The sequence below is a fragment of the Belonocnema kinseyi genome, chromosome 8 (assembly GCF_010883055.1).
Source record: "Belonocnema kinseyi isolate 2016_QV_RU_SX_M_011 chromosome 8, B_treatae_v1, whole genome shotgun sequence".
In the NCBI taxonomy this organism is placed as follows: domain Eukaryota; kingdom Metazoa; phylum Arthropoda; class Insecta; order Hymenoptera; family Cynipidae; genus Belonocnema; species Belonocnema kinseyi.
The window spans coordinates 113,095,371-113,110,356 of NC_046664.1; the positions used below are offsets into that span (position 1 = coordinate 113,095,371).

The 14,986-nt window shown below is 32.3% G+C and overlaps 1 protein-coding gene across 1 annotated transcript in view; it reads left to right on the forward strand.

The window, feature by feature from the left end:
• LOC117178659 (cytochrome P450 4C1-like) overlaps positions 1–14,986 on the forward strand; it is a 166,991-nt gene that overhangs the window by 381 nt on the left and 151,624 nt on the right. The window contains exons 2-3 of the mRNA XM_033370083.1: positions 905–1,214; positions 1,533–1,832. Coding sequence (XP_033225974.1) covers positions 905–1,214; positions 1,533–1,832 — 610 coding nt within the window. The remainder of the gene's footprint in view (positions 1–904; positions 1,215–1,532; positions 1,833–14,986) is intronic.

The following is a 14,986-nucleotide window of genomic DNA, read 5'->3' on the forward strand; positions in this document are numbered from 1 at the left end:
CTTTGCATTCATGGGTGGAGTCGGACTGTCATCAAAGAATTCATTTAATAGAAGAGATAAGTTGACATTCATACTTGACTCAGGAGCAACCGACCATCTAATTAATCGACAGGATGCCTTTTCAGATATAACTGATTTATCAGTACCAGTGAAGATTACTGTCGCGAAGAAGAACGAGTCAATACTGGCGACAAAAAGAGGAACCATATTTGTGACTACAGATCAAGGAATTTCCTGAATCCTGGAGAACGTGCTTTACGCCCCCGAGGTCCCTTACAATTTACTGTCAGTGCGACGAATTCAGCAGGCTGGTATGAGAGTTATTTTTCATGAAAATGAGATATCAACCATTGAAAAAGATAACAAAATCATCGTAACGGGTAAGTCAATGAACAATTTGATAAACTTTGATTTAAATGTACAAGATAAAATGTGTAGAAACACAATTGTAAATATAAACACATATAAACTTTGGCACGAACGTTTAGGTCATATGGACAAGTCAAAATTCTTAGAAATTAAAAGAAATAATATGTATATAGATAACAAAAAATTAGAAACTATAATTTCCACGAATGAAATCTGTGAAGCTTGCATTTATGGTAAACAAGCGCGCCTTAGCTATTCAAAAGAAAGAAATAGATCACATGTAACAAGGTCCTTATTCATCATTCATTCAGATGTGTGTGGGCCAATCACACCTGTCACACTGGAAGAGAAAAAATACTTTGTGACGTTTATAGACGAATTTACCCATTACACTGTTGTTTACTTACTTAGTCATAAATCCAATGCTTTCACAATGTTTAAAGATTTTGTTGTCAAAAGTGAAGTACATTTTAATTTAAAATTAGCGCACTTATATTGTGATAATGGGACAGAGTATCTATCTAATGAATTTAAGTCTTTTTGTAAAGAAAAAGGAATTCAGTATCACTTGACAGTACCGTACACACCTCAACAAAATTCGATAGCAGAACGCATGAATAAGTCATTAACTGAGAAGGCGCGTGCTATGAGAAATGGGGCAGAATTAGGCAAAGAACTGTGGGGGGAAGCAATTTTAACTGCAGCTTATTTACTTAACCTTTCACCAACTAAAGCCCTTTCAGTAAGCAAGACTCCTTATGAATTATGGCACAATAAAAAGGCTAGACTCGATCACTTAAAGGTTTTCGGGAGTACTGTTTATGTTCTCAATAAAAACAAAAAAGGCAAGTTTGACAGACGTTCATTTAAGGGGATACTTGTAGGATATGAGGTAAATAGTTAGAAAATACTGAATACAGAGACAAATAATTTTATTATTTCTCGCGATGTAATTTTCGGTGAAATAAATTTCAAAATTTCGCGCCCTCCTGTAAAAATTGAAGGAATTGAAATAGAAAATTCAAGTGTTAAAAGACAAAACATTGAGATCGATAATTTTGAAAATTCTAGTGTCATTAAAAGACAAAAACTAGAAATTGATCAAAATTTAGAAACAAATAAAGAGAAAGACAGTAAAATCAACAAATCTTATATCAAAACAGATGGAGTTGATAAAACGTCGTTTACAGACGAAATAAAATCTCAAGAAAACCCAAAAGAAAGTTGGGTGCGACGAAGTGCACGTATTAAAAACATGCCTAAAATATCTTATAATGAAGAGCATTGTTATCAAATAAGTGCACAGTCAGTTGTTTCTGAAATTCCCAAAACTTACGATGAAATAAAAGATCGAGATGATAAGTCTGAGTGGGAGAAAGCAATGAAAGATGAAATTGCTTCCCTTGTAGAAAATAATACTTGGAATATAGTGACTTGCCCGACCCACAAAAACGTTGTAGGTTGTAAGTGGGTATTTGTGATTAAAAATGACATTGATGGAAACCCAACTAAATATAAAGCGAGGCTGGTAGCCAAAGGTTTTAGTGAACATTATCTCTCTGATTACAATGAAACGTTTGAACCAGTAGCGCGAATCACTACGTTTCGATTTCTTTTAGCTTTTGCTAATCAAAACAATTTGCTAATTCACCAAATGGATGTGAAAACAGCTTTTCTAAATGGCCCATTAGAAGAGGAAATTTATATGCAAATACCTGAAGGAAAAAAAGCCGATAAAATCGTGGCACTGTATGAAGGCGTAAAAGAAGCGTGCTGGTTAAAATTTCTTTGAGAAGTATTAATGTAGAGATTATAACTCCCATAGTTATTCGTGAAGATAATAATGGGTGTATCGCAATAGTTAACAATCCTACAGATCATAAACGATCCAAATATATCGATGTAAAATATCACTTTACTAGAGAAAAGGTTGAACAAAAACTAATAACCTTGAAATATATTCCAACAGGTGAACAACTAGCGGATGCCTTTACAAAGCCGCTACAAGCAGTGCAGTTTTTGAAAATCCGGAAACAAATAGGTCTAGAAGAATTGTAACTCAAAGCTTTCATAATTCCTAAATATTTTATATCATCTCTTTTATAAAACTGTATTAAATCACCGTCAATCGGATTAGGTTTCAATAAGTATGGGACTTATCCCAATAGGCATAAGATATGTCTATATTCCCCGAATTAAATAAATGGAACAAAATTCAGACATTAGAGATAATTGATTATTTTTGAGTGGGAGTGTTGGAATATGAGCAAAAATAATCTAGTAATATAAGAACCTATTCAGAATAAAATGTTATGATTATATGTACGTGTCTAGAAACGAGAATGCGTGAGGTCTTCAACAGAGTGTTTATAAAAACTATATACGAAACGTAAATTAAGAAACTAATAATCTTGTGACTGAAAGAAAGAATGTTTTTACTTTGAAGTTTGAATGCGTCTCTCTAGGCTAGTCGCTGGTTAGTTCTTCAATAGCTCTCAAGGAGTATAGACCTCTGAATAAAAGGAATAATCTCTCTGAATTAAATTTTGCATCTTATTGCATTACCTGCATCCCATAGAACTAATAGAGAAGGTATTAGAAATGTGTACAATTTAACAACCTCCCCCCCCCCCTCTTTTTGTCAAATGTCCACGTTTTGAGACCCCCTGAATCCGAAAAATAGGTTCCCTGCAAAAAACGTCAGATTTAAAAGCTTTGTTTCGTGTTCACGAAATGTTCTCGTGAAATCCGCTTTTCAACAACCTCGGATTGGAAGATAATACAAAACTTTCAAATGCGACAATTTGCATATAGCCTCTAAGTTATGAATGCGAATAAATGCGAAACCAAAATTTGAAGTAAAAGAATTCTGCCCAATGCGGGATTTCGCATTCATTAACGTATTATTCAATCCGAAGCAAACCGAAGACAAGTTAATCATCATTAATGCGAAATTTCCCTTTCATTTGAATGCTACGGAATGCGATTGAATGAGAAGAAAGTTTGAAGTAAACTGAAAACTTTTTAATGCGAGCGTTCGCATTCATTTCAATGATATTGAGTGCAAATGAATGAGAGGAAGATTATAGCAAGTTGAAAACTTTTGAATGCGAGAGTTCTGATTAACTTGAATGCTATTCAATGCGATTAAGTAAGAGCATGCACACGATTAAGCATAATTAAAGTTATTTATTTTTAAAACTTTCAGTTTGTTTTTTTATCAATAAGTTACTAGAGTTACGCATGACAAATAAAATTTCTACCGTCAGACATTTACAATTTTTTATTTATTTGGAACTTTTGAATGATCACAGAAAAACGCTGGTGTTAAATTTGTTGCAGCCCAAATTTCATTGAGCTCCCAATGATCATTTGAGAGGGTTTTCAAGTCTCAAATGTATTCCTCTGAACGTAGGTGCACATGTGGGCATCTAGGGGAAAGTATCATTTGGGGACTGAATTTTGGCTCATGCAGAGTTGTGGAGTTCTGAACCCCGCTGTCAGCCACCTGAATACCTATCAAAGCAACTATTCGCTTTGCGATATTAGCCTAAATAATCGTTAATAAGGAAACCAATTGAAACAATATTTACCTAATCTCGAAATTTCTTTCATTTAATAGGGCATACCAGTCACTTCCAAAAGTTAGGTTTGTCATGCCCGTCGACATTTAAACTAAAGCCGGGATGTATAGAAAAAGTCATGACCGTCTACATATACAATAAGGTATTTTCACTCCAATCACTAGCTCACTTCACTTCGTTGAATACTGAGGGGATAAAAATTGACCAAATGCATGGGAATCAGTTAATTTATGCTATATTTTTCTAATATCTTCGTAGAAAGTAATTTTTCTGTATAAGTGCAATTGAAAAATTGTTTTTATTTTTTAGGGACTATTTGATGCAATAATAAAATAATAATAATTTTCATTCATGCGTGCGTTAGGGCTGAGCGCTGGTTGTCTACCCTTTGAAGCGCGATTCAAAATTACATTGAAAAACAATTCTTGTAATTTAAATAAATAATTATTAAAATATACACAATAATGTATACAAATTGGTGTAACTTTTGATTTCAGACAAGAAAAAAATTTATAACACATATATTTGATGAATAACAGTTTATTTTTATTGAATTTGAAAGACTGACTAATATTTCTCAAAATATTTGTTAATAGATGCATTTTTTTAAATATCATATGATATTTCAGCAGCTTGATATATAGAAGCTAATTGCAGAATATAATAGTGATAATATTTGAATAATTCTAAAACAAAATTTCAGATTGTTCCTTTCGATTGAGACGTGACAAAACGGCGCTTGAAGTAAAAAAAACAAAAGAAAGCATAACTACAATGCAGTCGTGATAATTTATGTATTTATAAGTTATATAATTATATGAATTCCGAGAAAAATACATACAAAATATTAAAAACTTCTAAATAATTATTTTCAATCACTTTTCCAAGAAATTTCTTTTTGAATTGAATGTTTTGTAAAATATAATTTGGTCTTTGGAATTCACTGAAAATAAACTATTATTAATATAATATATGTGTTGTATTTTTTTGCCTGAAATCAAAGTTACACAATTTAAATATATCCTTGTGGATATTTTAATAATTATTTACTTAAGTTACAAGAATTGTTTTTTAATGTAATTTTGAATCGTGCGCCAAGTGCGTCCAATGAACGGTCAGCCCTAACGCAAGAGCAGAAGCTCAGGGTGCCAACATTGATATAATTGGTCCACAGTACAAACCGCAAAAATACATCAAATCAGCCGGCTGGAAAAAGTTGGGATATGAAAGCCTCAATAAGGTATTTTCACTTCAACCATCAGCTAACTTCACTTTGTTAAGAGCTGAGGGGGAAAAATGGATTAAAACTTTATTTCTGTAATATATTTGTAATTAATCATCATTATTATTTTATTATTTCATTAAATAGTAATTCAAAAATAAAAACTATTTTTTAACTAGACTTATATAGAAAAAATTACATTTTACGAAGATGTTAGCAAAATAGGGCACAAATAAACTGAATCCCATACATTTGGTCCCTTATTTTCCCCTCAGAAATCTACAAAGTGAAGTTAGCTGTTTATTGAAGTGAAGATACCTAATAGGCTTTTATCTTATCAGTTTGAATGTTCCCACCGCTATATTTGAAACATTGCAATGCTTCACGAAACACCCAATGTTTCATGAAACTTTTCATCAGGCTAAAGTTTCATGCAAATTTACATCCCTACTCATCGCGAAAAACAAATTTCTGTTTTTATTATACAGTTGTATTTACCTTATCTTTCATGTCTAGCACTAGCCACTGCAAGATTAGATATCTAAGATACCTTTAAACTTCCGCAGAAAATCTAGTGGAAATTTGTTCGAACGACCAGGCATCAATTTCGATGCAGACGGTCACGATTTAGTTGGTACATCCCGGCTTTGGTGGTTTGAATGTCATATAGTAGGTTTTGACTAACCTAACATTTGGATATTACATCACGCCAAGTACTATTTTTATTCCAAGACTATTTAGTCGCTGGTAAATGAGAGGAAATAAAAAGTTATGTAATTATTATTATAACTTACCTGCTTATTACATCTGTTTCACTCCAGTAACGACCGACAAAATGATCTTGACAGGTGACTTACAGTTTGTAGACGACACTTCACCTTGTACTGGATGAGAAAAAATAGTGTCTAAATGCTGCTTTTCCTCTAGATTCTCCGAATGAACCTGTGTGATTCAAATTTGTTGCAACTCTATTGAACACCGATTTCGGCGCATACTGGAGGATCGACGATTTTCTGTGATGAATTTAAATTGTAATCGCCTAAAAATTTATAAATCCGCACTCTGCAATGTATAAACTAATGATACGTATGGATTTCGGAAGTGACGTTTGTCATAGGCTTAGTTTAAAAGTAATTTAAAATTCCGGTTCCGCTTTCTTCATCATTTAGCATGCCGGTCGGTTGCTTTGTTATTTCGCCCGTCCGTGAAGTGCGCTCCAATTTTGGAGGAGTATTCTGCATAAAAAGTGTAGATGAGTGAAAAGTTAAGTAAAAACAATGTTTTTATATGTGTATAAACGAGTTGCGAAACAATATGCGACAGTTCCTGCTTCTAATATCCCACTGTTTAAGCAGCAGAGTTACGCACTGGAGAACAAATACTTCCTAAAGAAAAACGAACTCTATGTTCTGTGCAACGTGTTTCTTTTTGCGAGCAAGTACATATTATCATTTTCATTTTATTTTTACGTCAAAATCTTCACTCTTACCTCTAGGTCTTTCCTAGTCCGAATTTCTCTTTAAGTGTTTCAATATTAATTAAAATATTAATTAATTCATACGTATTATTGTTTTTGAGGTGATAAAGCGGTGTTGCGAGGTGAAAGTCTTCGTATAATATTTATAATATTGCATTGTGATTACCAAAATTTAAGTATTAAAAACAGAATGTTGTACATGCCAAAGTTTAACATGATTTCAATATGTTTCTTAATAATTCACCGAACTAGTACAAAAGCATGCATACACAGAAAAAAAGTCTTGATTCGAAACCAAAAGTCGGCTTGTTTCAAGGTGTAACATAAAGAAGACCAGCTCCGCTAAAAACTATCATAGCTTGAAATCTTCAAAGCGAACTACTTATAGAACTACAAGTTAGACCCAATGTAGTCTTGAAAGTAGTCGGTAGCGATATTATGGGCTAAAATCAAGCCACTGCATGGTTTAGAAACTAGTTGTTAGCTAGACGATAGGCTAACATCAAGCCACTGAATAATCTTAAAAGTATCCTGTAGCCAGACTGTGGGCTTACATCAAGTCACTTTATAAATTTAAAAGAAGTGCTAAATATGACCTGAATAAATCCTGCATTATAAATAAAATTACGCCCAAAAACAGTTTCTTTGAAATAAAAGAAACTTTTTTTTTATATATTATATATTTTTTTTTAAACATTTCTGTGTTGAAATGTTGTCACAGGCTTATACTGCCCAACATGAGAGCAGTCTGCCCAGACATATTGGACAGAGCCTGGTTTTTACCCCATCATTGACGGACTGGGTTGCAGTCAAGTACACGATGGGGGGACCTACAGCTTAAGGTGGGTTCTGAACCACCAGAACCTCAGTAAAGGTACATTGAAAAATTTCTAGAGGTACCGGCTCAGGGATCGAACCCCGGACCTCTGAGGAGAAGTCCGAGTCTCTAACCAACTGAGCCACTGAGCTTATTATAAAAAAAACTCATTTCTGTGGCGAAATGTTGTCACAGGCTTATACTGCCCAATATGTCGAAGGCATTTTTGGTTAGAGTTGGATTTTTATTCGATCATTTTGCATGGGGCTCTCCCGGTATATATCATCAGTCACGGACGCATTTTTATAATTATCAAGTGATCTGATGAGAGCAGTCTTTGTTGTCGTGGTTTAATTAGGTCCATTGTGCGCAACTATGGAAGCCTCTATTGGCAATTTGACACGCACGCTCCCTGAAATTAATAAAAATGTTGTGCCTGCTCCAATATTGGACACTTCCGTCGAGGCAAGTTCTTCTTTGATAGTATCTCCGCCCAAATACGTAAAGATGCGCGTCCCTAGGTTATTTCGTGATCTAATTAGTTATTTACTCGGTGAACAGAGTCTCTACTCAAACAATTAAGAAACAGATAGGTGCGATGCCTATACGACGCGTTTCGCTCGGCTTGCTCAGCTGCTGTGACATCGCATTTCCTTGAAATAAGCTATAGATGTTCAGAGGTTTAAAAGATAGACCATGACCCTGGCGGACCGAATGAACCAAATGGAGCCTCTAAAAAGTACCCGTAAAAACCCCATTCGGTTCCTTTTTAAAACACTCAAAAAAACAGCAAAATCAACTTTTAAATTGTTGAAATACGGATTCTAGGTTAAAATTTGCATTAGAAACTCACGGAGTAATCGAAATACTTATTCTTGCAGCGTTAAAAACTTAAAATAATAAAATACCTGTCTTTTACATGGACCGAAGGCGCCTTTAAGTGCATCTTCTTTTAGTAGCAGTTAATAAGCGTTCCGTCAGTAACTTAAACAATTTTGTCTGGATGCTAGAGCCATGCAGTGGAAACATCAGACAACAACGCTGCGATGCAAGTGAGAGAGAATTTTATTTTTAAACTTCGCGCGCAACATACTACTTGAGCTATTATGGATGCGCCTGAAGTCACCTTCAGCAGAAGTTAATGGCAGTTTCTTTAATTTTTAATGCTGCAAAAAATATTGCGATTACTCCGTAAGTTTCTAATAGAAAGTTTCACGTAGAATCCAAATTTCAACAGTTCAAAAGTCGATCTTTCTGTTTTTTTGAGGTTTTTAAAAAGGAACCGACTGGCGACCCAAGGGTGTTTTAAGGGTACTTTGTAGAGGCTCCTTTCGGTTTCTTCGGTCCGCCATGGGGAGGGCTAAAGCGAGCCTTATTGCCTTCTTATTTAGAGCCCCAATCTTGCTGTCCCAGATCGAAGCCCAAGCGGGGCTTGTTTTTAGTACAAAATACTAAGGGTTAGCCATAATTATATTTTCTTAAACTAAAGACCCTTAATGGCTCTTTTTAAGAAATAATTATTGTTAAAGTTTAGACATCAGCTTAATTTAAGGTAAAAATAAAAACAAGCCCATCATAGAAGTAAGACTAATTTTCTGTGTAATCCTGAGAATTGGCAGAGATTTAATTTAGCTTATCTTTTCAGGTTACATTCAATAAATATGTATAATTAAAAAATATTTCTATTTATACTTGTACTTATTATAAAGTTGAATAGACCTATACTTCCGAATCCTTTTAAATACGAAGCATTGATACCTAATTCTCTGTACGAAGCCGCCTTCGTTGCTCCCGTACTGAATGCGATCCAATACTTTTTAATGCAAAAAATTCGTTCCTAATTTTCAGTACCAGTTCGTATTCGAAACTGCTGATCTTAATACGATCCAATACTTTTGAATGCGAAGCATCCACACTGCTCCGACACTAACATCTCGCATTCAGCGGGGTGATTTTTAATGTGAACCAATACTTTTTAAATCTTTTCTCCGTATCAGAAAGCAGAATGCAGACGCATTAAAACCTCTAATACTTCTAAATACTTTTCAATAAGACGTTTTTTGCAGGGTTTTTACGAAAATGTCTGTCTGTATGTATTTATGCCTGTCTGTCTGTCAGCACGATAACTTTTGAAAAAATCATCCTATTAGATTGGACTCTAATAAAATCTCTTTTAGTGTCCTAAACTAAAGGTCAAGTTCGTTTGCCAGTCATTTTTAATAAAAATTCATAAAGTGAGCGCATTTTCAATATTTTTGAGACCACTTTTTTTTAAATTAAAGAATTCTCTGTACGGTTATTCATAGTACTGAAAAAGTCGAGCAATTCATTCTTAGGACTTTTTTCATAAAATAAAAAAATTATTAGAGTTATAGCATTTACAAAATTCCAAAAAACACGCGAAAATGAACCTTTTAAGCCAAATAACGGCCGATATCAAAAAATGGCAAGAGAAGAAAAAGATTGATTTCTAAATGCCCTAGAAGATTATCATAACAACTTTATGAATTTTTTTGATAAATCAAAAATTCAAATTTTGACAGCATACAAAATAATGGAAAATCCAAAAGTTCAATGTTTTCATGCAAACATTTTATAGTATTTCAAAGATTCTTAAATATTATAATGCATTTTCAAAACAAAATAGATATATACATAATTATATATGTGTGTGTGTTTACAAAATTTAGACAATTTTGACATCATAGAAGAATTCTCGACAGATACCAAGTTTTCGAAGGGCCACGGATTGATGATGGCGACCCTAAATTTTGCGAAACTAATCGCGAAATGGAGAAACCCCCTAAAATGCTGTCGCCTGCTATCCGATAATTTCTCTTTTTCGCAGAAATAATATTTGTCGTGAAAATAATGATTTTCTGAACAAAAGGTTTGATTTTGCGACATTTTGTTGATCTGAAGATCTCGCAAAACCCCGGATATTTGACAAGTTTTCCTTCATTCATTGTCAAATTAAAATCAAAATTTATGCATTGAATTTTTTTAAATTATATATTGTGTTGAACATTCGTATTTTTTGGACGAAAATTAATCTTGTTCAAAAAAATTTAACTAACTCTTTTATGGTTGAAAATTTATCTTTTTTAGTACAGAAACTTAAAATATTTATTTGAAAAATTGACTGATAAAATAAATTATTCTTCTTGGTCAACATATTATATTTTTGGTTGAATATTCAACTATTTTGCTGAATGTGAAACTGTTAGTGCATCTTATCACTTATAGTGCATCAATCCTGAGCAATAGCACATTTATTGTGAAGCAAGCAGTTGTATTTTAAACAAAGTTTCAAGAAAAAAAAGAAAAAAATTATAAATGTCCATGATTGAAGAGTTTTCAGTTGCAATTCTGGAAAAGAAATTATTGAAGAAAAGGCTGCGGATTGCATACCCTTTAAGTGTAATCTTTAGCGTTTTTTGCAGTAGAATCTGAGAAGAACTATTAAAGAATTAAAATTACGAAAACTCTAAACAGAAATTGAACGGATTAACTGATTTCGTTCTGTCTATTTTTAATCGTCTCGTCGTTATGTATAGTAATTTACCTAGTGCAGCATATTAATATTAAATTCATTAAGATTTTAATAATTTTAATTTTTCTCAACCGACTCTAATTCTCTAACAATGGATAGTTACAATAGGAAGGTTGAGTGACGGATGACAGGTACTTAATCTAAATCCTGGGCTTAATCCTGGTTTTATGCTGTTTACACTTTACACTTTTACAGTATCGTCGAAAAAATAACACTTTGGAATCTCCCGCTGTTTCTTTGAGTAATAAGTCAATCACTATTTCGTTCAACATGAGTACACCTACGGTTGTTTGCTCCTTCTCAGGCGCACAAAATGCATAATATTTTCAATTTATTAGAAATGTTACTTTTCTCTTGTTTAAAGCCTACAAACCTTCACAGACAATTGTTGAATATAAAACTGTTCTTAGCTTCCTACAATTAGATTATAATTAATACCTAGGAAATTTTTCTGCATTTCGTCAGGCAAAAAAAATTGCGGTATGTTTTTTGTCAGATTCAGAAGTTAAAGAAAAATATCCTTTCAACGACATGTAATGGTTTCTACGTGATACTTTAGACTGATGCAAACAAGATTCCTTTCTCAGCACGTTCGCAACATAAATATGTCTTTGGAACGCTGCCCTAAATTTCAATAAGATTTCAGTCAAAATAGTATTTGAATGTAAATACAGAATTATTATTCCGTTTCTTTAGTTACAATTTGATTGTACTTGAATAACCATGCAGAATAAAATAATGTTTTTTAAATATACTTAAAAAATACCTTGGCATCCTTTTACCGAAAAGTGGTAGATGAATGATACATATATAGCCACGTTAGTGTGTCTTTCAAAGAATAATGTTGATATTTTTAATGCTAGACTAGGATCACCGAAATTTCGTACAAATATTTTCGGTGAACCGACTCTTCGTTTAGAATACTCTTATGCCAAACATTTAAAAAAATTGCTTGGTTTTCTTTGTTCCTCCAGTTCAATCGCCTGCAAGTAAATTCATTATCGTTTCACGTCCGCACGTATAATGTATGCCCATTCATTTAGAAGGTCGACATCCACATGTGAATTTTACCTCTATTCGCAGAAGCTCAGTCTTATCAAAATCTTCACTCAGAGCGTAACATCCAGCTACGTCCTCTTCGAAGCGTCGCAGTGCGAAGTAAACGAATTTATCTATTCGCCCAAGAGAAAATATTATTGAAAAAACTCACGTCAATTGTAAGATTGAATTACCTTACGAAAAACATTCGTCAAAAATGAATTATATAATTGTTTTAGTGAATAAATCTGGCACAATCAATTTGATTAAATAATAATAACAAAAATTTACTATTCAAAAGCAATCAATTTTTAAAAATTATTTAAACTGAAAAAATTTTGCAAATGTTAACACTGAGAGTTTAGTAACACGAATTGGTTATAATTGACCGTTGCCTGAAGTTAATAAATTTTTATTCAAATGGTTGAAATTACTATATTCGCATTGAAAAGAATGGTTCAGGTGTCTCTGCTAAACGTTACGCTGGATTTCGTCTTCTAAGTAAATATATAAATATATATTTAGGTAACACAGCTAGAAACTTAAGTATCACAGCCATATTTTCTTAGAAGAGGAAATTCAGATAAACTTCTAGCTGCTCTAGCTTGAGATTTACTTTTTAAATTGACATAAGTAAAAAAATACTGCTATAAAGATTAAAAAGATACACAAGTCCAATCTCACTCGAACTGAGAAAATCGAGAAAAACTGTTTGCCTGAATAACTATAATATTAAATAAAATTGTGAATTATTTAGAAACGCTATTTGGGTAAAAATAATGTGCTTTTTCATATTTTGCAATTAAAATTGATTTTTTAAACAATTTCTATTAGAAAATGGACTTGTGATGTTTTACTAGTCACGGAAAGTAAAAAATACAAGGCAAAACGAACACAAACCCACTTGCGGACGATGCCTTTGCCGAAAAGCTCGAGCGCAACCTTAAGGGTAAATGGTAGTCTGTGACGCAATCAAAATTTGACCTTGTAATGTTAATTTTGTCCGCCTTTTTTTTCTTAAAATAAATAAGTTAGTATATCGAAATTTTGGAAGAAAGAAGAAAATATATGAGCCGACATCTCAATCGATAACACGGCTTTATTGAAAAATTAATTATTAATTATTAAAAAATATTTAACTGGAATACTTGAAAATTTTAACCAAGAAGAAAATTTTTAAACAAGGCGATTAACTTTCAAAGAAAATCATCATGTCCTACAAAAAAATATTTTTTTTTTATATGCGTGAATTTTAAACGAAACAGTTGAATTTTCAATTGAAAGAAGCAATTTTTCAGCCAAATTGTCGAATCTTTAAACCAAAGTATTACTATTCTACAAAGAAGATTTTTCAAAAAAATACATTAACTTGCAACCAAACTAATGAATTTTCAACTAAAATGATAAATCCTCAACTAAAATCGTTAAATTTGAAATAAAAAATAGTTTTTAACTAAAATAATGAATCTTCAAATGAAATAGTTACACTTTCAACGAATTCGACGAATTTTGAAATAAAAAAAAGCTAATTTTTAAACCAAAAATTGAATTATTACATTTTCAGTAAAAAAAAAGAAAGTTTAGCCAAGCAAATAAATTTTTTACTAAAATTATGGAATAATCAGCTGGAATAGTATTTCCATTTTAAGAATAAAAAAATTATTTTCTACAAAAAAAGAAACAAATTTTCAATAAAATAGCTCATTCTTACGAAAAGAAATGAATGTTTAATATAAATTATAAATCTTCAATAAAAACATTAATTTTGATGAAGTTTATTTTTCAACCAAACAAATTTATTTCTAACTTAAAAGATTAATTTTTATTGAACTTAATTTCATTTTTTTTTAACTGAAAATTTAACCGTTCCATTTTGGGTGGGAAATTGACATTCCTTTTTCAAAATTTAACAAGTTGGATGTATATTTCGACGTGTCCCAATGACAAGGTTCCATCTCGGCAGAACCAAAAAAAGGGTTCCCTACTTCAAAGGGCGTTGGTGTTTCCAATACTATTTATATGGGATTCTTAAGCTACCATGTTTCGCCATCCGAGATGGCACCTTTTTATTTCGTCCTACCGAGATGGCACCCTGCATTTGGGCACGTCGATTTGTCTTTTTTAATCGAAAACTAATTTATTTAGTTCAAAATTCACGTATTTCGTTTTTAAAAAACCGACTTTTTGTTAAAAAAATCGACTTTTTAAAATCTACAACCTACTTGTTTTGTTAGAAAATTATTTTTTTCTTTGAAAGTTAATCTCATTGTTTAAACATTCTTCTTTCCGGTTGGTAATTCAAGTATTCCAGTTAAATATTCATCATTTTTAATAAAAAATCATCTTTCATGTTATAAATAAATTTGCTTTGTTGAAAAATAAACTTCTTTATTTAAAATTAATCTTTTTATTGAAAATTCATCATTTATATCAGAAATTCATTTCTTTGCTTAAAAAATGAGCTATTTTATTAAAAATTTGTAAAGACCGTAAAGACCCCATTGGATCCTTATTCGGGTCCTTTTTAAAAAACTCGAAAAAACAGCCAAATCAACTTTTAAATTGTTGAGATTCGGATTCCACGTTAAAATTCCCTATAGATTCTACGTTGAAATTCCCTATAAACGCCTGTTGACTGCTACTTACAGGCGATGCGTTTGAAGTGTAGTAGTCTACAGGCGTTATACGTCTTATATTTTTTTGAACTTTTTACCGTTACAAAAAAAAACTATTGCGATTGTTCCGTGACCTTCTATAGGGAATGTTAACGCAGAATCCGAATTTCAACCATTTAAAAGTTGATTTTGCTGTATTTTCGAGTTTTTAAAAAAGGAACCGAATGGGGACCCAATGGTGTCTTTAAGGGTACTTTGTAGAGGCTCCATTCGGTTCCTTCGGTCCGCCAAGGTTTCCGAAAGAAAATTTC